Source organism: Atractosteus spatula, chromosome 6 (assembly GCF_055471065.1).
Source record: "Atractosteus spatula isolate fAtrSpa1 chromosome 6, fAtrSpa1.hap1, whole genome shotgun sequence".
In the NCBI taxonomy this organism is placed as follows: Eukaryota; Metazoa; Chordata; class Actinopteri; order Semionotiformes; family Lepisosteidae; genus Atractosteus; species Atractosteus spatula.
Window position 1 is genome coordinate 37,913,856 of NC_142711.1, and position 27,765 is coordinate 37,941,620.

Below are 27,765 nucleotides of genomic sequence, written 5' to 3' on the forward strand. Positions count from 1 at the left end.
TCCATAATTTTAAACAACAATACCACACTAAAAAAATAAAAAAACGTCAGTGCTCACTTTTTGTTTTTTTTTGGGGGGGGGGGGGGGGGGTTGTAGCTTTTAGACGACCACACTAAAAGGCTTGCTGGTGTTTGTGAACAGTGAGACTGGCAATGATGACAGTGAAGAGCAGCAAATGGGTGAAAGAGTAAAGCAGGAGCAGGAGTGATGCTAAAACAGAAACACATTCACAACAGCAAAATAATAACAGAATTGGAAAAACATTTAACTTTTATGGAATGAAATGCCGTAAATAATAGCTTTATTAACCTAGAACCTGCAGGAGTCAAACTGAAAATTCTGACACACAGAGAAGAATCAAAAAGAAGCTGAGAAATGTAAATAAAAGCACATCTATACAAAAAACAGAAGGTATGTTTTTGAAGCTGCTTTTCTGGATTATTACAAGAAACAGCAGGAGAGCATCATGCCAAACAGACTAGACTGACTGAATGGTCACACCTTGGTTGTAACTGTTTCTATGTTCTTGAAATAAATAAATGGAATATGTCTTGAAGAAAATCCATAAATACTAAAGCACTGACCGGGCTTGTTAAAAACAGAACTAAAAATAATACACTGGGGTTGGTAGTGAAATACAACAAGAAACGACTTTAATTTTCCTTCTGTAAAACATCACAGCGAGCTGGGACGGCTGAGGTCAAGGCGACAGTGTACGTACGGGGGCGGTTTAGTGGGCCGACCATCAAACTTGTCCTTGAGTTGGCGCTCTGCCTTTGTAAGGACTGACTTGACATGCTCCTCCGCGTTACATTCAGGGTGTGCCTCAAGGTAGGCCTTCATTCTGTCCTGCACGGAGAGAGCCAGCACATTCACACAGCTGCCACTGATCTGATATTTCCCCATTCCTACGCCTCTGCACCAGGCCCCGCAGATGCTCAAGGCAAAATATTATTTTCCTGTCTGCAACACTTTGCAATACGTGTTTGATAATAGTTAATTCTATTGTTGCCAAACCAAGGTTCTAATTATACCATGTTTCCATTGGCCTCTTCCAGCTGTAGCTGAGCAGGGCAGTCTGGCTGAGGCAGAACTGTAATGTAGAGACCTGGAGAGATGCAGTCCAGCAGTTATAATAAACAGTGTTCATTTTCTCAAGGCCTAGAACAATTTGCCTATGATACGTTAAACAGGTAGTGTGTAATGTGTAATTTAAGTTATCACCCGATAGATTACTTAATAGATTAGGAGGTGGATCTTGGCTAATTTACTTACGCACATAAACATGTAGAACAAAAATCAGAATATCCTTCAGGACTAGAATTCCCTTCACTGAAACACTACTTGCTTAATTGATTAAAACAAACTGCAATGGAGAGGCCTCCAGGACCAGGGTTTACAGACCGCTGACCAGGGCAGGTCAGACAGCACAGTTCTGCCTCTCAAACGCAGCCGGACCAGACTGTCTTGGGCAGAATTGTGTTAAATAGAGAGTGTGCTAAAACCTGTAACGCTTTAAATTTGAATAATTTTACCTTTACAAACAAGCAATCAAATATGATTTGTAACAGTCAACCCCAGAGAGCACAGATTGCTGAACAACCAGTGTACTCAGACGTTGCTCCATGTCCTGGTCCCCTCGTTCTCAACACCTGGACCCCTCACCTCATAGTCCTTCTGTAACTCCAGGGCCTTGCTGATCCACTTGAGGCGCTTTTTGTCAGACAGCTGAGACCACTGTCTGCGCAGGGCCTCCTTCAGCTCCTTCTGACTCACCTGGAAGAGGACGACAGGCAAGAGGAGGAAGTGAAGAAGGGGCCACACTCAGAGCAGTTTACCCCTCCATTCATGCCGAACTCCACATCAGCTTCCTGAGCTGTGCTCTAAACGACTGGGCGTCATGACTCAAACTGCCCAGTTTGGGTCATCCTGCAGTGTAAAGGATCATGTCTCCATCCCTGCTGTTCTCAAGAAAATAAGCACTCCAATTTCTTTCCATGGTTTTTAATTTTGCTGTGTACTGTGATGCATTGGTTAAGGTTCCACAAGTAGTCCATTTTTAGTCTACTTTTCCTTGTAAGGATCTTACTAGGAAAGTGCTTGCATCACCCCGTGCCCAAACGCAACCTCCTCCCCATGAACAGTGCCACTCACATCTGGGTGTAGCTTCATGTACGTCTTCTTCTCATGGTTGTACCAGAGCTGCTGGGGGGTCTTGGGCTTTTCCGGGATGTCCGACTTCTTCCTCTCCTGGATGAGGTCAGGATGCTCCTCCCTGGAAAGAACGCGGTCACATGAAATAGAAACATGAACGAAGACCTTCGTGATTGTTTTATGTTCTTCCTTGCAAAAAAGACATAGAGCCCAGGTGTTCAAAATTTTAGCAAAGCCGCACAGAGGTAACTGACTCGATTTAACACACACCAAAAAACTGAGTGTGGCAATGTCATCCTGAAGGTTTTGATTACAAGGAATGTATATCGTTCAACAAATCTACTTTAAAATGACAGACTTTGTAAGAACTTTACATCTTACCATGCCTCTCACACGTAAGAGAAAAGGGATTAAAGCCTACACTGAATTGTGCCTGCGTATATCTGTGAAACTGGTGACAGAAGTATGGTGATAAAGTACGGACAGTAGGTGCTTAAACACTACAAATTGTCCAAGAAACACACACATTACACTACTTTTGAGAAGAATCCAAGGTTGTGTCTGCATAATTATGAAACATGATTTAAACTAAAAACATTCAGACATTAAACTGGACATTCTACAATATCAGCTTGGATAACATAAAAATATAAACTTTCGGTAAATGAACAGTATGGCCCCATCTAACAGCTGTGACTTACAGGCAGAGGCAATAAGGGGAAACTCAGATGACTCCTGCTAATCTGAACTGTTGTCTGTTTGACATTTCAAGAACAGAAAGATCACTAACAAAACAAAGCCACTTACTTGAACCGAGCCATATTCTTCTTAAATGACTCCTTCTCCTCCTGGAAGTCCTGCATGTACTTCAGCTGTGAGCAAGGACAAACAATTAGTCCATGTGCAGGAATTGCGATTTATGATGCTGTTTATAGGCCAACAGGAAAATTAAAACAATGTGGCAGAGCGGTGGCACTGTGGCTAAGGATCTGCACCTGTGACTGGAAGGCTGCCGGTTCAAATCCCACAGCTGGCAAAGGAATCCTACTCCGTTGGGCCCCTGAGCAAGGCCCTTAACCCCAACTGCTCCAGGGGCACCATATAAATGGCTGACCCTGCGCTCTGACCCCACGCTTCTCTTTCCCTGCCTGTGTGTCTCATGGAGAGCAAGCTGGGGTATGTGAAAAGACAAATTCCTAATGCAAGAAATTGTATGTGGCTAATAAAGTGATCTTATCTTAATGGGGGTGAGAGGCAGGGTAGAGCAGGTGGTTAGCATTGCTCCCTAGCAGCTATGGAGCCCTGGGTTCAGTACCTAGGAGTTTAGGTGTTAAACAGAAGGGTGTCAATGTGAAATGACATGGTCAATGTGAAATACTCTAAGGTACATTGAAGACCTGTGTGGGGTACACATTGCCTTCTACACACAAACAGGTGAGATTTAGCACAGTGCACGGGCACCACACTATAGAACACACGTCATCACCACAAGTTCAAGGTCTAAGACATCAAGTGATAAATCAAATGCCCTGAACCAGGCTAACCATGGCAGACTGTGGAAAGGATTAGGGCTCAGTGACTCAGAGCAACAGCATGCAGGCCCCCTCCACACAGCTACAGCCCCAAGCCAGGTGACTGGGAGAGGCTCGGGGGTCTCGGGGTCACCTTCTTCTTCTCGGGCAGCTCCTTGTACTTCTTCGACAGGATTTTGGTGAGGTCCAGGTTGCTCATCTCGGGGTGAATCTTGGCATATTTGGCCCGTTTCTCCATGAAGAAGCGGAAGTAAGGTGTCAGGGGCTTCTTGGGGAAGTCAGGATGTGTCTGGGGGGAGGAAACAACATTCAGAGAATAGCAGAGCGCTGGCTGGTAGCATGATGTACAATACAGGAAACAGCAATAGCCGATTCGAATGGTTTGGAGCTCTTAGCTTCAGGCAGACTACAGCAGATTGCCTGATTAAGAGTTTAAAATTGTGGAACAGCTAAGGGCTCAATAAAAATTTCAGCAAAGTAATTGAAATGACAAGAAATGATCATTTTACTATGCTGAATGAAAATGCAAAACCGTTTATCTAATTTTAAAATCCCCTGCAACCAATTTCTTTTAAGAGACCATGTTGTTCAAGGTCATTATTCTCATCTTGTGTATCGCGAGACTAATAAATGCCAGGCTAATAAAAGAACTAAATCTGACTAATTTCAAGCCAAAAAGGGTCTATTTCAAATTGCATTTAGTATAGAAAATATTTTCGATATTTGAAAGAAACCCAAGACCACCACTTTATATTTGAGTTCTAGTTTTAATAATGTGGCTAATGTATCAACACAGCAAACTTATATTACTTGTAGAGGCGAATTCCATTGTTTCAGTAATCAAGGGGATGGATCTTCAGCACTGTCCGTAACAGTCTACATAAAGACACAGGCAGCTGTTTGAATGGAGATGCTCAAAAATAAATCCTTCTATGACTAAAAAATAAAACTGCAGAAGTGAAAATTAAAAATCCTATGATTTCAAGCCGAAGTTATATGTTTGTGATTATTTATTACTGTTTTTAGTCATGGAGTATATTGCATCCTAAATCACACCCATTTAATTATGCATACAAAAATCAAAGACTGGAGTGCAGATACTCAGATGCAGTTCTGAGTGTCCACAGCAAGGCTGGGAAGAATTCACATAGTGCATAAGACCTATATCAGACACGGGCAACTCCAGTCCTTGAGAAATTCATTCTGACAGGTTTCATATGTAATTTAGAATAAGCAATCCATTGATACTAAATCAGAATCAAAATCATATGATTTAATTTTTTTATTTAGAATCTCCTATTATCTATTATTTTTGTTATACCTAACTGATCTGTTTTCAAATTAAATAGGAATTACAGTGCCTTCTAAAAGTATCAAGACCCTTCCTATGATGTCTTATTTAAGGAAATTAAAAAATTACATATACACATTTTTAAATGTAATATTTTACTCATAACTTCAATGCTCAAACTGAAGACTTCTAAGGGTAAGATAAGTTACAGTAAAAATCAGCACAAAAATAAGGAGAAAATTGAATTATGTCGATTGCATAAGTATTCAGACCCAAGAACTGAATATTTGGTAGAAGCACCTTTGGCAGCAATTACAGTCACAGCTCTTTTTGGGTATGTCTTTACCAACATTGTACAACGACATGAGGACATTTTTGCTTGTTCTTCCCCGCAGAGGTGCCCAAGTCCTCTCCTGTTACTTGGAGAGAATTTATGGATCATAGTCTTCAATTATTTTCATAAAATTTCTAACAGATTCTGTAGGCTTTACGTCAAAATTCTGACTGGGCCACTCACAGGCATTGACTTTCTTATTCTTAAGCCACTCCAGTGGAGGTTTGGCTTGTGTTTTGGATTACTGTACTGCTGAAAGGTTGCTGTTTTTGGTTTCAAGCAGGAGTTTCCTCTAAGAATGGATAAGATCCAGTATTGTAATTTGCTCCAGGTTCCCAGTTGCCGCTGATGAAAGACAAACTATGACATAATACTGCCACCATCTTGCTTGAAGGTAGAGGAGGTGTCATCTGAGTGATGAATTATGTTGGGTTTGCACCAGATGTAAAGTTTTGCATTTAGATGAAAAAGGTCCGATTTTGTCTTGTCTATACCTTAATATAAAGGTATACCTACACTGTTATGAAATATAGATCCTTGTCTTCACAGGTGAATCTGTGTTGGAAATGCACTACCTGACTGAGGAACCTTCACAGACAGGGTTATTTAGTCTGAAACATGTAAAATACTATTACTGCACACAGACATCACCATGAGCCACTCAGATGTTTGTGTGGCTCACTAAGGCAAATTTCATGTTCCTAAATTAAAGTAGATTTACCACAGCACAGTGTTTGAACACTTACGCAATGATGACTTTTACATTTTTCCTTCCTAGTAAAAGGTCTGTTACTTCTTTTTGTTTTTTGCTTAGAATGTGTGGATTAGGTGGTGTATATAACACATATTAATGTTCCTTCATGTGTCATGATTTCAAGCTTTAAAGCCACAAAACAAAAAAAGGCTCTGAATTCTTCTGAAAGATACTGTGTGGCTTTTTCAGGTTTCAGGCTGCAGCTACCATCCCTGCAACCACACACAGGGAAGAACAAGGAAGTGGTGGTGGACTGCTCTGACTTACCCACCTTTGAACCAGTATATCGCAGGCAATATAAATGATAAATTAAAATATCACAGGCAATATAGCCTCTTATTGGAGGCTCAGCTTGGATGGGAGGAGAGGCGAGTCCTTCACCAACAGCAATATGGCCTGCAGGCACCACACTGGAAGGCCACAGTGGTTGCTGAGTTGCTAAGGCCCGAGGGACTCTTGACTGACTAATTCCATCAGCCAGTAAATAATTGTGCACCTTCACCTGAGGAATTGCAGTCACAGTCGGTTACTGACGTGACTCTCTGTGCCTCCGCTTGGGGAGTCCCAGTCACTGTTGGTTAGTGCTATGAACCTGTGGGCCTTCCCCTGGGGGATTCCCAGTCACCATTAGCTAGTGCCGTGATCTTGTGTGCCTCTGCCTGGGGAGTCCCAGTCACAGTCGGGTAGTGACGTTAGTCTATGAGCCACTGCTTGGGGAGTCCCAGTCACAGTCAGCTAGTGATGTGACCCTTTGACATATACTTGCTCAAAGCCGAGATCACAGAGCTCATCCTGTACTAAAACAAGCTCCTTTACTGGTTGAGTCACTCAGCAGACCCCATAATTTAACAAATTTGTGATTTATCTAAATACTTCAAATACTCAATTCATCTAAAAACTTCAATGAATTCCAGAGGACCGAAGCTGCCACCATCCCTAATCTAAATCCATTAAAATTGTTAATTTCTAATTCATTCTTAAATTGTCATTAATACTCCATGAACAAATAGTGTTTCTGAGTACTTAAGAGTCCTGGCTGCCTTCTGTACCTTGAGCTTCTTGCCTTTGTAAGGATTTTTCACCTTCTCCATGGCCTCGATGATAAGCTCCGTCATGGTCCGGAACTTCCTCACCTGAAGACACACGAAACCGCAACAGGTGCGTTGAAGTAATTGGTCTCCATTGCAAGCCTTTCCCGCAGCCCTCCAAAGAGATCTTTTCAGAAGGATTAGTGGAAAACTAAACGCCCTGACTAGACCACACACAAAGTGCATGGTGAAGGGAAAGGAAAACTCACGTTACATCAAGCCAAATGTGGGGTACAAATATACTGTATAAAGGAACTAAGTTTAAATTCTCTGTGTATTTTATTCTGCAAGAGTGGGAACTTTGTTTGGGCCCACTGTGTAAATATCAACTTGCTGCACAAGCTTTTGAGCCAGGACCTGTTGCAGTTTTTGGTAGGTCAAACTAATCATTCCCAATCTAGTCAAATCCCTGGCACTCTCCTGCTAGACATAGATTTTCTCATGTGACTCTATTGCTCCAGTCCCTCCATTAGCTCCCTACCACCACATGTCCCTGATTTATATCCTTAGTTCTCACCTGCTGATGTTTCCGCTGCCTCACTTCTTGCCAGTTGTACCTATTCACTGTAAATTTGGAAAACATACTGTACCATGTACATTCCTGCTCTGTATCCATATATGAATACCACAGACATACCACATGTACATTATATAATATATAATGCATAATTATGTTACATATATATTATACATATGCTCAATGAATTGGACCATCGACACCTGACTAAGGCAGCTGTACACTGTATTAGTTTATTCTGTTTCATGTTGTTCCTGCTGCACTAGTGTTGCTCTTCCAATGTGTACAAAGCCTCATTATCTTTTTAAAATTTATTTTTACCTAATAGTACCTACATGACTGGTTCTTGCACTTATAGTTGCATATTTGTATATTTTGTATATCACCTAGATAAGGGCGCTTCAAAAGCAAATAACATTATTTTATTACCTCTGTGAGAGGGGTGCTTATTGTACATTACCAGAGTTTTCAAGGACTTCAGTGACCTTTCCCTATTGTACTTGTATTTCATAAATACAGCGTATGGGTTTTAAGGCTCTAAGGTGCTGCCAAAATTTACCTTTACATAAGGCACCACATCCAGAAATATTGAGATCTTAGGTCACCAGGGACTGCTGGACATTGTGCCAACACAGAAGCAGTTAGGAATACCACTACATGTACTGTACTTCGAGGATTTTCAAGTTTTGTATGCTTTGGGCTCTTGTACAGACTTTTCTGAGAAAGCAGGTATGCCATGTCTTATATTTACACCTCCATAGCTGCCTGTGTGGCTTCTCTTAAAATACACTTCATACATATAGTACCTTCTACTCTGTTTCTGCATGTGCTTGCAACTTAAAGAGTCCAAGACAGATGGAGCTGCAATGTCTTGCTCGTTTCCCCATGCTGAGCGGGACTGTTCATGTTCATGCCCTTCTCCTGCCTGTCAGCCCTCCAGCTGGGCAGCCAGCTTGGCATCTACACCTGCTCTGGACCCGAGCCCTCTCCTCCAGAAATGGTTTGCAGTGCTGCTCAATGAAGTCTTCTGTGTGCGTCTGTGAGTGGTGAAGATCATCAGCCCTGAGCAGTCCATCCTGCTACTCACCACCGTGGAGACTTTCAGCCACTTCTGCTTGCACATGTCGCTGCTGTAGGCCCCGAAGCACACCTTGTCCCAGTCGATGTGTGACTCTGTGGTCTTGTACTTCAGGGAGTCGCCCTCGGGCAGCAGGCTGCGGATCCGCTCCAGCAGAGTCAGGCAGTCTTCCTGGCTCCACTCATCCCCGTCTGCCACGCACACATCACACTGTAACTCTGGCAGTAGGACACACAGCATACACTTCGAGTCTGTTCTTTCATCCTTATACTGACCAGATGGCCAGGTGTGAACCCGCACAAAGAGAGGAACCTCCACTACTCCACAGTGTAACACTGCCAGTTCTGTTCACACCACTGTCACCAGCAAAAAAACCCAAAATCAAAACACGAGGGATTCCCATGCACTACTACACAAAGCAAGCTGATAGAGGCAATGTACTCAGCTCTACACCAGGCCCGAGGAATCTCTGATTCCAGAATTAAAATCTTTAACTTTTCATAACAACTAAATATTTCAATAAACAATAAATTAAAAGTTTTGAAGTACCAATCATGAAACTGAATGTATTTAAGAAATTCTTTGTATATTTTAATCGTTAAATTAATGTGTCCCCAGTTCACTTCAGACACGATGCCGGATTGGCCACACAACCCTGGCAAAGAGACAATGGCTGTGGGGTTTGCAGGCCATGAGCCCTGACAGATGAGAGGCCAGCCTCAGTGAGGCAGAAGAGTGGGGAAAAATGCAGGCAGGCAGGTACCTTGCTCTGACTTGAGGCACTCGACTTGAGATGGACTGGAGAGGCTGCTGCTCCCGTTCATGGTGGAGAGATGTGTGGGCACCTCCTCCTTGTGTCACTGCGACTTTCACAGCTCTGAAATACAGAGCACACTGTTGGTCAGCACTACAGGTCAGACACACACACTACACAACCACACTATGGGTTAAAACAACAGGTCAGACACACACTACACAACCACACTGTGGGTAAAAACAACAGGTCTCACACACACACACACACACACACACACACACACTGTGGGTTAAAACAACAGGTCAGACACACACACACAACACTACACACTACACAACCACACTGTGGGTTAAAACAACAGGTCAGACACATACTACACAACCACACTATGGGTAAAAACAAGAGGTCAGACAAACACACACTAGACAAGCCCACTGTGGGTAGAAACAACAGGTCACACACACACACACACTACACAACCACACTGTGGGTAAAAACAGCAGGTCAGACACACACACACACACACTACACAACCACACTGTGGGTAAAAACAACAGGTCAGACACACACACACTACACAACCACACTGTGGGTTAAAACAACAGGTCAGACACACACACACAACACTACATACTACACAACCACACTATGGGTAAAAACAATAGGTCAGACAAATACACACTACACCACACTGTGGGTAAAAACAACAAGTCAGACACACACACACTACAGAACCACACTGTGGGTAAAAACAACAGGTCAGACACACACACACTACACAACCACACTGTGGGTTAAAACAACAGGTCAGACACACACACACAACACTACATACTACACAACCACACTATGGGTAAAAACAATAGGTCAGACAAATACACACTACACCACACTGTGGGTAAAAACAACAAGTCAGACACACACACACTACAGAACCACACTGTGGGTAAAAACAACAGGTCAGACACAGACTACACAGCAATGCTGTAGGTCACCACCACAGGTCTCACACACACACAAACACACAATTTTGTTATTATTTGTTTACATTTTCATTATTTCATTCCAGTTCCTGTAGTCATTTTCTGATCAGAGTTTAGCACTTTGTGCCACATTTCTAATTTGGTCTCAACTTTATACGAAATAGGACATATTGTATTAAAAATGTAGCATGAACAGAATTAAAACTTCTCTAACTCAACCGAGCATCCATATTATCTACAGAATCTAACTATGGAATACCAGACTTATGCAAAGGGCTGTCTTACACAGCATAACTAGCGTTCATTTAACACCCATGATCTTATTATTTTGGCAGGTGTTAAAGTCAAAATATTTGTTTCTCATTGGACGTGTCACATGAAGTACAGTGACTTAACATTTCCTTCACTTTTCTCCCTTTTTATACAAAATAGAAATGAACGCCATTTTCAGTGGAAAGAGTACAACATTCACACAGAACATCTGTGACATCCAAAAGCAAGATATTAAGAGCCTTACATTAAGTCAGCGGTTCTTAACCTGGGGTGCACACACCCCCTGTACACACACCCCTTTCTGGGATGTGAGACATGCCAGAATTTTTGAGAAGGCAAGTCATCAAAAACACAAATTCCAAATCCACAGATTGAAAACACAAATTAAGCACAGGCATGTTAGTGCAACTACTTTGTTTCATCAAACCAAGGTATTTTAACTTAAATTTTAAAAAAGTGTAAGTGTTCACTTATTCTAAATTTTAATAATAATAATTGCTTACACTTATATAGAGCTTTTCTGGACACTCCACTCAAAGCGCTTTACAGGTAATGGGGACTCCCCTCCACCACCACCAATGTGCAGCATCCAACGCCATAGTGCGCCAGAGCGCTCACCACACATCAGCTATCAGTGGGGAGGAGAGCAGAGTAATGAAGCCAATTCATTGAGGGGGATTATTAAGAGGCCATGATTGGTAAGGGCCAATGGGAAATTTGGCCAGGACACCGGGGTTACACCCCTACTCTTTTCGAGAAACGCCCTGGGATTTTTAATGACCACAGAGAGTCAGGACCTCGGTTTTACATCTCATCCGAAGGACGGCGCCTGTTTACAGTATAGTGTCCCCATCACTATACTGGAGCATTAGGACCCACATGGACCATAGGGTGAGCACTCCCTGCTGGCCCCACTAACACCTCTTAGTCTTAAGCAGCAACCTTAGCGTTTCCCAGGAGGTCTCCTATCCAGGTACTGACCAGGCTCACACCTGCTTAGCTTCAGCGGGCTGCCAGTTGTGAGTTGCAGAGTGATATGGCCATTATTATTATTATTATTATTAATTTTACTGTGAAAAAAAAATATATGTAATTCTGTCTCTTTCATGCTGTAGTTATGATACACCTTGGGATTAAAGAACTGACGCAGTTATTTTTTATAAGGGGTGCAGGCTGCGGTAAGGGTTAAGAAATGCTGCATTAAGCTCTGTAAAACGACACCGTTAACAAGGAGTTGTATACCACACGACCGGCCCCGCCTCCAGCCACACAGGTAACAACTCCCCGCTGTGTCTTGCTTTTCAAGCGCTCCGCATTCAGTCCGTAGAGCGAGGAAGGAACAGATCGAGTGTGATTAGCGATATTCATAACGGATCTAGTTTTTATTTGCTCCTTAAAGCCTGGAAACCGGATAGCTCCTAATGCATTCAGGATTCAGCCTGCTGGAAGCCGGCCTAAATTGACCAGCCAAGCGAAGCGAATCCAAGCCAACCCAGCGGGGGTGGCTCTCTGCCGGGCTTCGGTGAAGAGGGTAGGCAGAGGGCAAAGCCTCCTTTTTCCATGATTGTTAATACATTTACTGTTTTCCTCGGTTAGATAATGTTAATGTAAGTACTTGAAACAAAGGTTGTCTGTTTTCAGTTGTTTTGAGGTTGGAAACCGAAGCTGTCGGCACACAGACGCCTCGGTCTCTCTTCGCGTTCTCCGGCCGGGCCTGCGCTCTCTGGTTTGGGGTTTTGAAGGCACAGCTAGGGGGGTTATTGATCGTACTTCACTGTTGAATTCAGTCACAGCGATGTAAAGATTCAGCTGATGGTTGAAATAACAGATTAGCAACAAATCGGTTTATTTTGCTTTAAAATATTCTGTCCAAGCGCGTTTTTTTAATGTTTTCCTCCTGAAAGATGACTTTTATCGAGGCGACTGATTGCCCCCCAAGTATTCCACGAGATGGATTATAAATCTGTGGAAAGGGGCCTGAGAGAAGAGCGAGGAGGGGTCAAGCTATGTCGGAGTCCCTTATCCTTGCGAGCTCAATCAATATGTGGAGGTCACCTATATTTGCAGTGACAAACCAGTCAGTCGATGCAGAAGCTGGGAAAATAAATACCCGTGCCTCACGGCATACACAACAGGGCCAAAACTTTGTGTGAGACCTTTTCAAAGCGTTTATGACCAAAAATTATAGTTACATTATTATCATTACCCTTTTCATCTCTGCAGGATCGTTTTGGGAATTCTTAAACGTATTCTATTGTTATTACCTATCCAAAGTTGGTTGCAAAACTGGTATTCTGTACATACGAACTTCCCTTCCTTTTGATTATATACTCCATTTAGCAGTACCGTTTAAATAGCAGTAAATTTAAATAAATCTGGCGGGTTTAAAGCTAAAGGTAACTTTTACACGCCTCTAGCAAAAGAAAATCACACTTGTATAGTTTTCAGATTATGTTACTTTAAACCTAGCACCAATGGCCTACTCCACATATTCAAAGTAAAACCAATAATTTGAATTAAATGAATAATTCTGAAAGAAAAAAAGGAAAAGTCAAGACTGCATAAATATCCAGACGTTTTGCTGTGGCAAACCTAAATTAATTTAGGTGCACAAAATTATCTTAATGAGTTACATAATAAGATGAATGGCCTCAGTGCAATTAAAGTGGTGCTCATGATTTCAGAATAGGAACACGTGTCTCTGTGAGGTTCCTTGGTCAGTGAATTTCAAGCATAGACTCAACCATGAAGACTAAAAGAGTTTTCATAGAGTCAGGGACCAAGATGTTGAAAAGCACAGATCAGGAGAAGGGTACAAAAATATGCCCATCTCTGAATATCCTAGTGAGCACAGTCTACTCAGTCCTTGGCACCCAGACACTGCCTTGATCAGGCCAACCTTCCAAACTGAACAGTGAGGCAAGGGGGGGCTGGTGAGGGATGTTACCACCAGGCCAGCGATATCTCTGACAGAGCTTCAGAGTTTGATGACTAACGTGCATCAGTCAGCATTATCCCAGTCGCTCTATAAAACTGGCATGTATGGCAGAGTGGAAAACCCATCTCATATCCCACAAGGAGTCTGCAACCGTACCTGAGTGATCCTGTACAAATGTGGCAAAAGGAGTTATGGTCACGAGACCAAATTGGATAACTTTGGTTTAATTTGGGACAGACCCGACACAGCACATCTCTTGGTGAACGCCATTAGTACAGTCAGGCATGGTGGTGGCAGGATCATGCTGTGGACATGGAAATCTTGCAAGGATTGAAGTAAAATGGACAAAGTAGAGGCAAATACTAGAGGAAAAAACTGTTCTGGTCCTCTAAAGGCTTAGGACTGGGAAAAATATTCCCCATTCATAAGGACAATGACTCAAAGCATGAGGCGAGAGCTATACTGGAGTGGATTATGAAGAAGAGTGGATTATTCATTTCCAGAAACACTGAACACTGCTCCTAGAATTGATCCCCAAGCAACTTAAGAGAGCGTGAGCAAATCTACCAAGACGAATGGGGAAAATAACAAGCCAGGAAATTCTTGCAGCTATAATTGTTGCTAAAGGTGCTTTGCAAGGCACTGTATTTTGGTCACGTTTCATTTTAATTTTAACAATGCTTGTACTGTGTGTTCTGCTTACTGTAATGATTGTGCCATGTGATTGTTAGAGATGGAGAAAATGAATAAGAAATTAAACAATTTTATATCCTCGATATCTAGTTAATGTACCTGTGAAACATCCCTAAGCAAGTATATTTTTGCACCTTGATTATTCTTGGAGTAGGCTAGTAATAGCCTGCGCAGCTGCACAAGATAAAACAAAATAAGAGAACTGGTCTGACTAGTGTCGGCGTTTCTTTTACCCTCGCCAAACGACCTATTTTCATCGCCGCAGAAAGCGTGTAGTTGCTTCGGTTCTCCGCTCTGGGAGTTGCTGAGGGGGGCCGTCTGGCCACACAGACGCCACTCGTACGGGCCGCGGATTCGCTGCTCTCTGCAGCGCCAGCGCGGCGCGGCCGCGTCCAGCCTCTTGGCTCCCGCGCGTCAGCTCGCAGCTCCCTGCTCTCCCGAGCGTGCTCGCTCGCTGGCACGACGCAGAGAAGCTCGCGTGTGCCTGTGCCAGTGCCATCACTGGGTTCACATAAATCGGGTTCAATTTAAACAGCAACAATAAAATGCTTGAAAGGGTGACTTTTAAAACATGTACGGATTTTTTTCTACGGATCAGTTTTGCGTACAAAAGAGACCACACCAAAATCATGAAAGGCAAAAACAAATTTGATTTCGACAGGATTTTATTTGGCAGTTATTACAATTATATGAAACTAATCAAAATGATAATTATATCGAAGCGTTCCTTGTGTTGTGCTCCCAGGCTACTGACTTAAGTGTGCCGAGGGCATGTGTGCAAGGTACTGAAAACGTGAGCTCACTAGCTGTCCCGCCTGGAGCTGCGAGTTTTATCTCCGGGGAGGTCCGGAGCACAGATTCATAACAAAAAGATTATAAACTTATCGGAACATTTTCAAAAACGAAAAGTAATTTGTGCCTCTCTTGTGTTTCTTGGAATGCAATCCACATTTTGAGCATTTTAGGTTATCAGGACTGCTGAAGACGACATACATGAATAAAGTTATAGTAACTCGCTTTCAAGCACGTAGTCGCATTCAGCTCGAACTTCAGCTTTAACATTCCTACCAACCTTATTTTATGTCGCATTATGCTATTTAACGCATTTTAAATGAGAACCTCAAGAAACGTAACCCTGTAATGTATTATCGGCTACTGAGCAGGAAACTAGGGTGCCTGGAGTTAACTGCGGTCTCCCTGCAGCGACGGCGGCACGGCCAGCGCACACCCCCGTCTTCGCTTGCCAGCAGCTGTGCCTCTCTCAGCTAGCCTCCCCCGAGCGGTGGCGCAGCTGCGCACCCGAGCGAGGCGCCGCTTTCCCGGTTACGGCGTCACCCTCCTCCCGTTCGCAAGGTCAACTTGGAAAAACAGCTGCTTAGCCTCCCCCTCCCCCGCTGCAAAAATCGGAAAACCTTTCAAAAAACGAATAAATAAAAGATATAGGCCTAACGTAAATATTACACCAAATATTGAAGTATAACACACTTTCCTATATTGAAGCTTAAAATCGAATGGGAAAACGAACGTGACAGTGAACTTGTGACGGGTAACAGCCGAAAGTTACAGCCTCAAAGCACAGCAGGTTTGTCTGTAAAGCCGCGTTAAAGCTGGAGCCTTTCTGCCCGTTTGCGCTAGGACACCGACTCGGTGTCTGCCTGCTGCCCCCGCAATGGCGTCTAGATTCCGGCAGGAGTCAGCACGCAGCTTCCGCTGGAATGGAAGCCTGGTTGAGGGCAGAAAAAAGGGGCGTTTTTTTCCAATTTTTTAGACGCTAAAATAAGCATTTCTTTACTATTAACTGGTCGTTTTCAAGCTCCGTGCAAAAATAAAACGTGTTTTTACATGTGCATATGCTTTACATGGCAGAAGTATTTTTCTTCTAAAATAATTTAAATCTCGATTAGCATAACATGCATAAAACTATAATTTCAAAACTAATTTTAGATTACGTTTGCTTAAAATGAAGGCATTTTTTAATTAAGACGATCCGAATGGTTTTGAGGAAAGGAAGACGAGAGCGGGCGCCGCTGCCTGCCTTCGCCCCAAATCTCTCACTGCAGCGCCGCCATGAATGCTACAAAGACTCGGGGAGAAAACCACAGAAAATGCTTGAAAACGTCGTCAAAAAACGACAGTTCGCTTACCTTTCGTGGCAGATTGGAATGGGCGAATCCTCCGATTTAAAATAATGTCGTGTTAGTGTATTTTCGCCTTTTTTCAGTTCTTTTTCTCAGCAGTAAACCCCGGGGAGTCAGGACGAAACAGATCCGACAAAAGGAGCGTCTGGTCCGGTATGAAACTCCGCCCAGCGCCGCAGGGGGAGGAACTCCGACGGAAAACATGCGAGAAAAAAACTGAGACAAAGGCGGAGGCTGGAAGCGAAAAATGTGGAGGATTTCTCTCTTAACTAATTTTATTTTTTAAAAGACGGTAATAACAAACAGCTATAAAATCACCGAAATGGGCATTTAGTGCTCACTCATCATCGCGGGCTAAATTGTTTAAATATTTTGAAGGAGACACGATTTATTATTTAGATTGTAAAGTATAACAGTTGTTGCGTTTAATTTTGCTTAAAACCTGCTCTTTTCTATTTTTTCTTCTTGGATTTGCACGAACGAGATACCTGTCAGCAGTGCCTCGCTCTGGCAGCCTGTATCGGTACCCGGGCATCGAGCGCCCTCATAGTCGAAACCTACAGCGCCTTCCCGGTCAGCCTCCGCAACTCGTCCGCGTCCCATAACCGCTGATCGACCCGCTGTCAGGCATCCATTAAGCCGTAGAAAAAAACACGGGGTGCACAATGTCTGCAGAAAGACTACCAACGAGACGTTATTTTCTTGGGTAATAATACATTGTACACAGTTTGTTTTTGCAGAGCGCAAACGTATAGCTAAACGTGTTTTTCAGACTAGAACAAGTCTGTACAAATGCTTAAATTTTTTCAGTTATAAATATTTGCAGTGCTGTAGGTCACAGTGCCATGACGAGAAAAATGTAACGCAAAACGCAGTCATCATCACCCCCAGTCTTCGCGTTTCACACGCGAATATTTTGTTTTTGGCGCTGCTGAACACGTTGCAGCGCTGTCTAGTTTGTGCAACTTCCAGGGCGAGACGCATGCTTGGATACGGGAGCGCCGGAGTGATACGCAGGTCTTATCGCGTTGCTATGGAGTTTTCTTTAGGGGGAACTGACCAATGGGATGAGGAAGGGAAGAGACTGGATTGTTTCCACCCCTCCTACCTGCTGCAAGTGTAACGTGCGTGATTTAGAAGGAGACCGAGCTGGAAAGGTTCTCAAGTAAAATGAAAGACCAGAAAGGGATTATGCTGTGCATAGGATTTGAAAAAAATTGAATAGACACTCTAGTATGAAAAACATTTTTTTTCTTGGGAGCCCTAGGGGACATCCCAAAATCTGAGTTAATAGCAATGAGCTTTCACATTGCTAGGAAGATTGTTTTGTTGGCCTTCCAGCTCGTAGCTGTATGGGTAGTTTTTTTTACCTGGGCACATGGACACACTGCTGAGGGCTTTATCAAAAAGTACGCTGTAGGATTCATTTCCAGTGATTGGCCTGTTCAGAGTTCTGTCACGACTTTCTGTGGCCTGGAGCATGAGGTGGTTACATGTACACTGGCTTTGCATGTAAATGAAGTTGTTGTCTTGAGAGTGATGCTCCATGCTCGCCTCGTGGGCTACACGTTCCCAAGCTGCCACTGTCCTTCCCCCGCTGGAGTGTTTTATCTTGCCAGGCCGGTGTTTCTGCAACAGGACTTTTCTCTGCCAGTCCTGTGCATTGTAACTGTGTGCATATCTGGTGTTTCCTGCTTTCTCTGAGTTTATCTGAGACACTAAAGCAGAATAAGAAGTATCATCCAAGATGACTTGTCAGAGCTGAAGGGAAATGACACAGGGACCACAGCATTTCACAAATTAAAAGTGCATCTGAATAAGCAGGGGTGGTCTATAGTGGAGAGTAGAAAGAAAACAATATTTCAGCTGTGGATCTTTCTTCAAGTATGAGAGGCTGAGGAATATGAATAGGAGCATTATTTTTCAGCAATGGACGTCAAATCTCTACTCGTTGCTTTGAAACCTCTTTAAGTGCATGACTCTTTAGTACTGAAGAAGGGTGCAGTGCTATTGCTGACTGTTTGCTTCTTAAAGTACAAACCATAGCACAGTTTCAAACACCCTTCATACAGTAGGTTGTCTCCAGCATAACAACAACTTGGAAAAACTACAACTGAAAACAGGGGACGGGTGAAAACAAAGGAATCGCAAAGAAATTAGAAAAAATGATAACTAACGTGCTTCCAGTTTCCACAGTCCAAAGACACATTGGTAGGTTAATTGGCGTCTGGTAAAACTGGCGCTGGTGTGCTCTGTGATTGGACTGGCATTCCAATCAGGGTGTATCCTGCATTGTGCCCGTTTGCTTGCTGGGATAGGCTCTGACTCCCCCACAACCCTGTATCATACGAAGCTGTTAGAAAATGAATAGATGGATAAACAATGCAATAAACAAATTGGGATTTTCCTGCACTCAGATATTGTAAAAATAATACAGAGAGTCTGGATGTTTAAATCTGGACATTTTTATTTTTTACAGAACCAAACTATAGTCAACACAGTTCAGCCCACAAAAATGTTCTGCAGTGAGGTATGTTTTCGGTTAAAATGATACAGTTCACAACCTCAACAGTTTTCCTCAAAGTCTTGTCTTTCCCTTTTTTTCAGTCCCATCAGAGTTTTATTTTTTCAGAATTCTCTTGGAAGCTGAATTGCTCTTCTACAGGAAAACTGTTGGGTCTTGATAACTTATAATTATTATGATAAACAATGCCCGTGTACAACAGGAAAGCCTTCTTACAAGGTAGGGTGAGTAAAGTGTTGTGTAATAGGCCTATACAATTTATTTACAATGTTGAGCTTAAGATGATTTTGACACAGGATAAGGTTATCAATTTTACTATCCTCCCCTCTTAAATAGCTAAGGTATTATATTGTGATTGAGTGTCAATGGTTATTGTTTACCCTGACTGATTTACTGTTCTTTCAGAATAAACAGTGAAACCCGAACCAGGAGGCGCAAGTGGAACTACCTGGAAGTGCATTTAAAACTGAGAAGAGGAGACACGTCTTTATCCAAAGGCATGTGGGAGTATGGAACAAGCTACACAGCCATGTTGTTAAAGCTGAAGTCCTGGCTTCTTTTAGGAAACGGCTGGATGAGATTCTTGGGTCAAATAACTACTAATTACCAAATAGGCTACATGGGCTGAAAGGCATCGTTTTGTTTGCAGCCTTTCATATTTTTTTCTTATTTACAGTTCCATCTCGTACATTGTAATACAATATAAACTCAAATAATGAATTACAATCTTACAAATTAATTTAGAATATCTGTGATGTTTTATAAATTGCAAATGATAAGATAGTACAATGTGGTATTTATACGAATTATATGACAAGGTTGCAAAATTGTTGGTTTACCGATATAAATTGTTCACACTAACGTTTGAATTGATTTCAAATTATTAGTGTCATTCTGCCACCTGGAGGAAATGTTGTAAATTACAAGATTTTTTTATACTGTGAATAAATTCGTCCATTGATACAAGGAAAGTGGACATTTCCTTCTTTGCAAATCCATTTCTATACAGTAGTGTTAAAATATAACAAAAGCATGAAAGATGACCAACACAGTTTGATAAAGAATATGGTCTGTGATGCATATAGTGAATATGCATATTAGTATGCAGATGCATGCACCCTAAATACATTTCACATTGATATGTAGATGTCGGAGTAACATGCTTTAAGATGTTGTGCTCCGTGATCAAAATGTTGTGCTTTAAAATAGTGTACAATTTTGGTAATTACTTTACAAAAATGAGTTGCTTTGAAATATGTCCTGAGAAAAAGAGGTGCATACATTTGTTCTTTCAAGATTTAGCCTGGCAGGTAGGCATCAAGGTTATAATGCCTATAATGAAAAAGACTGAAATACACCTCATTCATTCAAGGAAGCCAATCCAAATGTTCAACAGCAAGCCAGTGGACCTCTTCAGAATCAAAGGTGAAACATTAACCAGAGGACAAGTGGAAACTAGTGAAGTTCATTTAAGCCAGTTAACATGAGGCACTCCTTTACACAAAGGGTTGTAAGAGCATGGAACAAGCTACCCAGCCATGATGTTAAAGCAGGCTTTAAAAAAAAAATGTTGAACGAGATCTTGGAATCCAATTAGCTGCTATTAACCAAACAAGTATAGTAGGTTATCTTGTAAAAGATTATGTCTGCATCCATTTCTGACAAACTGCATTGAGAGTGTGAATATTCTGAACTGCCAAATAAGAGAGGTCCATCAGTCCATTTCAAGTGTTCTTTTTGTTAAGGTATTGAGAGCTTCAGGTGTCTTAACACAGTCTCTCTGCTAATGCTGAGAGCATTAACTAATGCTGTTAATGCTTTTGTAATGTATTTTGTAAGTAGTGTGTGTCTATTTGTCTCTCTCTGCTCAGCAATGGGCTGGTGTCCTGTCCTGGGTGTGTCCCCACCTTCCACCCATTTCATTTCAGGAAATTCTCTGGTCCCTCTGCGACCCTGAATTGTATGAAGCGTATTAATGTATTTATACATACATTAATGGAGTCTAGGTGTGGAAACTTCCAGAATTCCACTGAGAGAGGACGAATTCTGTAGGGTTAGGACAAAGATGTGCATGGTCTTCAGTGAAAGCTGAAGACCACACTCATTTCTTTTGAGCAGTCAGGAAAATTAACCACACAAGCAGAATTACATAGTATTTTTTTATTTTTTAACCATATTGAAATGTGAAATGCACAGAAAATGTTAAATCAAATGTTTTAAGGAGCTGAGAACTACAAAAAAGGTCTAAGAAAATTTGTTCAAAGAATTAAAATCAGAGTTAAAATCAGCAGACACAGGTTTGCTCTAGAACCAGAGTTAAAAACCACCCTAGTTTCAAGGCAGTGGTCTCCAACCCTGGTCCTGGAGAACCCCAAGCCTTCAGCTTATACATATTAAATAAAGGGGCTAAACATCATGCTCAGCTATCAACAACTAAGTAGTAGAGAGCTCAGCTGGAGCGACTATTAGACATTTAAAAAGGTACATCAAGCCCAGGATTATTGTGATTTTGCACTGTTGCAGTGTATTGTCTCTGCAGTGGCTGACATCTGATGGCAATGAAGGCCCTGCCAGAGCTCTGACCTTCTGTTGCTGTGCTACAGTGGGTCAGAGAGGAAGGCGTTGAAGCTTTGTACAGTACATGGCCAGTTATCTGAGAGTCAGATAACCTAAAGCACAAAGTCGGCAACGTCTCAAGAGCAGATATATGGCACACATTTCATATTTATTCCCAACATAACAGAAGGGAACAAGAACCAAACTGCCACCAGGGGTGAAGAGATGACATTTTTATACCTCTGCAGTGAAGATGTATCTGCTGTCGCTAGTTCAGGCATGTCACACCAGAGCAGCTGTCTACTTCGTTCTATGAAGCTCTCTCTCACCACAACGTAATCATTGTGAATGACACATGGAAAAATCTCAGCATTAGAAACAAAAACTCACAACAGCCTAGAAAAATAAGTCTCTTGTCAGACACTTAAAATGCAAGATGAAATGTAACAGACGTAAAAGACTGGTCCAAACTGGCCTGGAGACTGGAGAGGCACGTGGGCAAGGCAGGTCAAAACCAGAGAAAAGACAGTGTCTGAGAAGAGGCCTTCACTGAAGCTGCCCTGCACAGCGCAAGCTTAGAGGCCACGTCTCCAGCGGCAGCTCGTCCTAGATCTTTAAATTATGCATTTTAAAAAAAGGGAAGTTTCTACGTGTTTATAAAAAATAAGAAAAAATGAATCCTTGCCTCCACCCAAGGTATCGGTGAAACTCTCATTGAGAAGGTGAGGTCAGCCTCACCATTTGTTTCACATCAAGTTTTATTCCTAAAAAAATTAAATGAAATAGTCAAGTTAAATTTATATAATTATTTTATTTAGGCCATTTTGTTTTGCCAATTTCTATTTAAAAATAACTCATTTGATTTGCTTCAAATACTAAAAATAAAAGTACAATTCTTAAAAAAGAAGGTCACGGGAGGAATGTACAAAGCATTTACTGGACCACCGGGTAAGTGTTATGTAACAGGTGAAAAAGAGAAAATATAGGCAAACTTGTTTAACATCTCAAGGCACAGAAGAAAATACCTATGAAATATACGTTTTATGGTTGGTGCAAATATAGTTCATTCAAGCATTTTCTACAAAAAAAAACAATTGGCTTGGTATTAAACCTTTTAACACTTTCAGTGTATTCACTAAGCCAATTTCCTTGATAATACAATGTAGACTGTCTGAGTGAGTGTTTGAAGTTCTGGATGATGACAAGATACTGACATTAGCATATGCCCCCTTAATTCCTATGCACGACTGTCTTCTCTCCCCTTAAACAAAAGCTCTACATGTATTTCTAACACTATATGTTAATCCCAAGACCACACAGCCCATTTATTACATTCAAAGAGCATAAGACGTCCAAAAAATCTAAAAAGGGTCTAGGTATTCACAGGGACACTAGACCATATGAAATCAATCCTCCACATTGATCATGATAAAATGTACTAACTGTTGAATAAATAAAGACATCCCACACAATGGTTAAGAATGACATGGCCATTTTTACTCCTTAACATTACCAACTGAACCGGTCTACAGTACATGGTACTGACTCAAAGAGAGAACTACAGACTTCACCTGTGGAAAGTCTTATACTGTACTTTCTACAGAGAGAGGTCTCTTATCTCTGGTATCTATAGTAAGGGCAGACAAGAGTTAGTGTTCTCTTTTGGTACTTTGATTAAGTGCATATAATAAAATACAGCAGTATGATATCCAACTCTACAAGTGTTTTAGAAGAATGATATCTTGACATCAATAGTAATCACAGTAGTGCTAATAGACTGCTGTACTGCAGAACACCTAGTCCTATGGAACAAACAAACCAATATGGCTATTGTAGTAGGGAGCATGCAATACTATTCCTACTGAAAATATTTCTGACTCCAGAGCTTAGCATTAAAATAACTTATTGCTTTAAAATTAACATTGTATATGGACTATGGCTTAAAACAATACTTTTAATGTTTAAAATCATCTTCAAGTTTTTGGTACCAATTATTCCTGTTGATGTTTGTCGAGATTCTCTGAAGCCCCTGCCACTAGACAAACACAACTGGCAGCTCCATCGTTCCAGAACCACACGAGGAGAGGGCATGTCTTTCAGGCCTGACCAGGACCTGTCCAGAAGGGACACGGCGGGGGACCCCTGTGGTACAGTCTGTTTTTCTGCAAGCTTAATTGGGGTGGGGAGGGGGAATTGATGATCAGCTGATAGCCGGACTTTCTAAAGTGGTGTGAAAGGGGAACAGACACATCCTTCTGCCCTGCAGCACATCTCCATGACTTCAAAGAGCTGCGCTCCGGTAAGTGCTGGAGTCCAGCCAGCAATGCAGTTCAGATAGTGAGAAGCAGAAGAAGAAGTGAAGAGATCACTTCAGCACCTCTCCAAATCCTAACTCTGTTGAACCTGGAATGGGAAACTCCACTGCTGTGCCATCTCTAAAGCAAGATGTAAAATCCCAGGGGAGAATTGGAGGAGGGAAATATATTAACGAATGGAATGAAAAATTGCTGTTCCACTTCGCCACAGGATTCCAGAACTTCACACATTCCCTCAGAACACTCCTGGAAAGAAAGGGCTCTGTTCACACCTCTGGAGGAGGTAGAGCAGCAGGCCACTAACATCCACCACTGACACGACAGCAGCCATAAACCACACTCCTTCAAAGAGCTTTAAGTTTCTTGTTCTGTTTCATTTCTGTTACACATTATTTTCTGATGTGGTTTCTGCTTAGGTTGCTAATTGTCTTGCTTCTCAAACCTGAGTGACAAGAAACAACAACACAGGTAAGAGGATCTGTATCAGAGATAAATGTACACCTGTAGTGTTTTACCAATAGGTAATACACATTTCATCCCCTGTACCCTTTCTAGCAATAAATGTGAAAGCTAACTTTCTTTGGAATATATATATATAAGTGCTGCAACATAACATAACATAAGCCAAAACAATTCTATACCGTCACATGATAAATACAACAAAAAATAAAAAGCAAATGACACCAAGCCATCACTGTAATTCATTACCATTGAAGAACCACAATGAATGAGACTAAATGACTGTGGCCAGGGCCCCCTTACCACATGAAAAAGCCAAGCAGATTTGTAAGCAAGCGTCTACATTTCAAACTCAGAAATCAAAATCCAGGGAAAGCCAAGAGTGTATGACACCAGGTCACTCAAGGAGCACCACGCTGATGAGCTCAGAGCTCAATTTGCCAAGACCAGCAGAAACAGCGTGAACAGAGCCCTCAGTCCAGGCACGATTGCCAGAGTCATTCTCCTCTCTTTAAGGCAGATGCGGATTTCCCCACTTTCTTGGCAACAATAGATTCCTATATACTACAAATAGGGCAACCCCACTCCTGCTCCTGGGAACTCATGGCCCAGTAAGTTTTACAGGTCACAGTTAAATCACCTATTTCTAAAGGCCTGTATGAAATTATAATCAATTGTAATTTATTTTTAAATGAACTTACAGATAAAAAAAAACTTAACCCCTCAAGGACTAGAGTTCTTTTAATTGAAGAGGACTTGCTTAATCGATCAGTAACTTCCAAGTGTTCCCAGTCTTTAGAAATGTGTGACCGAGTGACCTTTAAAACCTGCTAGACTAGGGGCTCTCAAGGACCAGGGCCCTGCTGTCCTGAACCAGAGGTACCCTGGAGCAGCCCTGCCCTCAAGGACAGCTCCTGCCAGAAGACTGAATTGTACAGCATGTCTGCAGCATAGACAGCCTTCAACACACAACTGTTTACAAACATTGGTCACTTACAACTCCAAGTGAGTCACAAAACCCCAAGAGAATCACTTAAAACCTGAAGTCAACATAATGTGCTGATTCTAAAAACAAATGTGAAAACAATTCTCCTTGTGCGCATTACTCTCTGTGCAGTGGTACATGATTCGGAGGCCTCTGGCCTGTAGTCCTTTCAGATCCCAAAATGAAAAGCAGGCACCACAACTACTAAGAACTACATTGTGCGTTAGCCAGCTACAGTTTCCTATTGCTGTTTGCCTTTACAACACAGATGAATACGACCCCACCACAGTGTTTACCCACACTCCCACCTCGCACACCAACAAAGACAATCATGTAGTGCACTACAAACAAAACATTGCACGGCTACAGGGAAGGGTGATTGATGCTGGAGAAATATATGGGTCTTAAGATACAATTAAAAAATATTGAAGAAACCCTTTCTCCTAAACACTATACTCTCTTGTGTAACTCCTTTGATGTTTTCCAAGCAATCAATCATTAAATTGTGACAAATTCAACCACTGTTATATATATTGCAATATTTGGGACATCTGGTACCAATAAACACAGATATTCTAATGCTTGTTCCCAGACTTTATAGGTTTCAAATCTAACTGAGGACCCAGATAGCTACTGTACCTGAGCTGAATGGAAAATTCAAAATCAACCTCTGAGGGATGATTTTGCACATTTGTCCAAAATTTCCTTTAAATATTTGCAACAAAATCAAATTGCAAGTTCAACTGCTTTAAAGATCACGATTTAGCATGTCTGGAAACACGCATGTTAGAAATACAGACAATTGGAACAACATGTGCAATGCACTTACACTAAACACCTCATAAAATATTTCTCTCACAGGGAATATTAAGATTATAACAACAATAAATCCACTTGTATAGGATAGTACAGCAACAAAGCAGATAATCTGAGCCCACTGATCGGATTTTTACAAAATGCAGCTCTATATGAAGGAACACCAGGGAAAATAAATCAAGCTACTTTTACAGATTTCTTTTAAATTTCAGAGAGAGGGCTGAGCTCTGTAGCCTTTCGTCACCCCTGTAGAATAAAGTGCTTCTGCTCCTCTTAGTGCTGTGAGGTGTAGGCCGCAGGGTGGTCCAGCTGAGAGCAGCACGTCTTAGCAGCTGGACTTTCCAGTGTACAGCTCCCACCCAGCCCCGAAAAACACACGTCACTGATTAGAGACCAATCAACGCCAGGAGGAGTGGGCTGCACTCAAGGTCCTCCAGTCCGACTGGGATTTATGTTTCAGGCTCACCACAGACCATTAGTGCTTAGGTTTAGAGTCCTTCCACTTTAAAATGAGCACCCCTCAAGCAGAGGAGAACTGTCCAATTATCTCACACAGTTCAGCCTTTCTTCACAAGCATTTGTGCAGGGCCCTGTACAATATACAATGCCAAAGCAGGGCCCCATCTTGCCGCTTCGTTGCTTGCTCAGCACGGTCACACACACTGCTTCCAGGATCCTCAGATTAATATGGCAGGACTCTATAGCTGTTGCTCCTGATGACACCACGACTTGCAATTGAGCAGTACCAAGAAAGTTAGACTTGAACGGGTCCTGTAGAGCCAGTAGAATTGTGTAGTGCTGGAGAGGCCATTCCTATTGCTGGGACTGTTGGGATCATTAACCCCTGTGCCCACAGTCACCCCATTCTTGCCCCCACACTTGATCCCCCACCACCAGTCAAAGACTATCTCGCCACCTTTGACCTCTACCATCCCCTTGGGCTCTCATTCAGCTAATAAGCAACCATAAGTCAATTAGTGTAACCAAATGATTGTAAAACACATTGCCTGCAAAACAAAAAGTCAAAGAACAGTAACAATAATACACATATACAAATGTACAGGTGGGGTTGTTCCCTGGAAGGCGGATCCCTGGCGTCCAGATTGGCAGGCTGGGTGACTGGCAGGCTAGCTCACCCAGGAAAAGGCTGTGGGATGTGGCTGCTCACACTGGCATGGGCATCTCGTTGTACTCATCCTGTCCCTCCTTTTCATCAAATGTGGGCTCTGCCTCATCTGCGTCCAGCTGAAAGTACAGTCAGAGTATGAGACTGAGTGTTCAAGGCCCTTTGTTTCAGGTATCTGGTTCTGTTCAGCAATCTGACTCTACAGATTTTCAGATTCTGTAATTTGTTTAATAAAAAGAAGAAAAGGCTGCTACTTATTGCCGCATCCAATTGTTTTCACTCTGCTGCCTGTATGAGCTTTATTTAGTAATGATAGTTCTATGCAACAGGAAAGAAGTTCACAACCTAAACCATTCCTGTTCAAAAGCCACTTGTGTAACTGTCTACATCAATTTTCATATTTGCTTTAATCATATGGGAATCTTCACATTTCTCATACAAAACACAAATCAGG

At 42.1% G+C, this 27,765-nt stretch overlaps 2 protein-coding genes and 1 long non-coding RNA gene across 8 annotated transcripts in view; 1 reads left to right on the forward strand and 2 right to left on the reverse strand.

Annotated features, from left to right (window-relative positions):
• ubtfl (upstream binding transcription factor, like) overlaps window positions 1–16,694 on the reverse strand; it is a 29,060-nt gene extending 12,366 nt beyond the window's left edge. For 2 of the 5 annotated variants that reach the window (XM_088918819.1, XM_088918816.1), the window contains exons 1-9: window positions 16,537–16,694; window positions 9,512–9,625; window positions 8,758–8,939; window positions 7,115–7,198; window positions 3,820–3,975; window positions 2,962–3,026; window positions 2,155–2,275; window positions 1,666–1,776; window positions 722–849 (exon numbers count right to left, since the gene is read on the reverse strand). In XM_088918819.1, the coding sequence (XP_088774945.1) occupies window positions 722–849; window positions 1,666–1,776; window positions 2,155–2,275; window positions 2,962–3,026; window positions 3,820–3,975; window positions 7,115–7,198; window positions 8,758–8,939; window positions 9,512–9,572 (908 nt within the window). In that variant the 5' untranslated portion in view covers window positions 9,573–9,625; window positions 16,537–16,694. Of the gene's footprint in view, window positions 1–721; window positions 850–1,665; window positions 1,777–2,154; window positions 2,276–2,961; window positions 3,027–3,819; window positions 3,976–4,496; window positions 4,562–7,114; window positions 7,199–8,757; window positions 8,967–9,511; window positions 9,626–16,536 lie in introns of those variants that run through there. The other 3 variants (XM_088918817.1, XM_088918815.1, XM_088918820.1) reach the window with 2 other exon arrangements.
• LOC148832839 (uncharacterized) lies at window positions 12,029–20,017 on the forward strand. Its single transcript, XR_016091246.1, has 2 exons — window positions 12,029–12,292; window positions 19,460–20,017. It is a non-coding gene; the product is annotated as an uncharacterized LOC148832839 (long non-coding RNA).
• Window positions 20,018–21,199: 1,182 nt separating this feature from the next.
• slc4a2a (solute carrier family 4 member 2a) overlaps window positions 21,200–27,765 on the reverse strand; it is a 65,312-nt gene continuing 58,746 nt past the window's right edge. For both annotated transcript variants that reach the window (XM_088918822.1, XM_088918821.1), the window contains exon 23: window positions 21,200–27,430. In XM_088918822.1, the coding sequence (XP_088774948.1) occupies window positions 27,350–27,430 (81 nt within the window). In that variant the 3' untranslated portion in view covers window positions 21,200–27,349. The remainder of the gene's footprint in view (window positions 27,431–27,765) is intronic.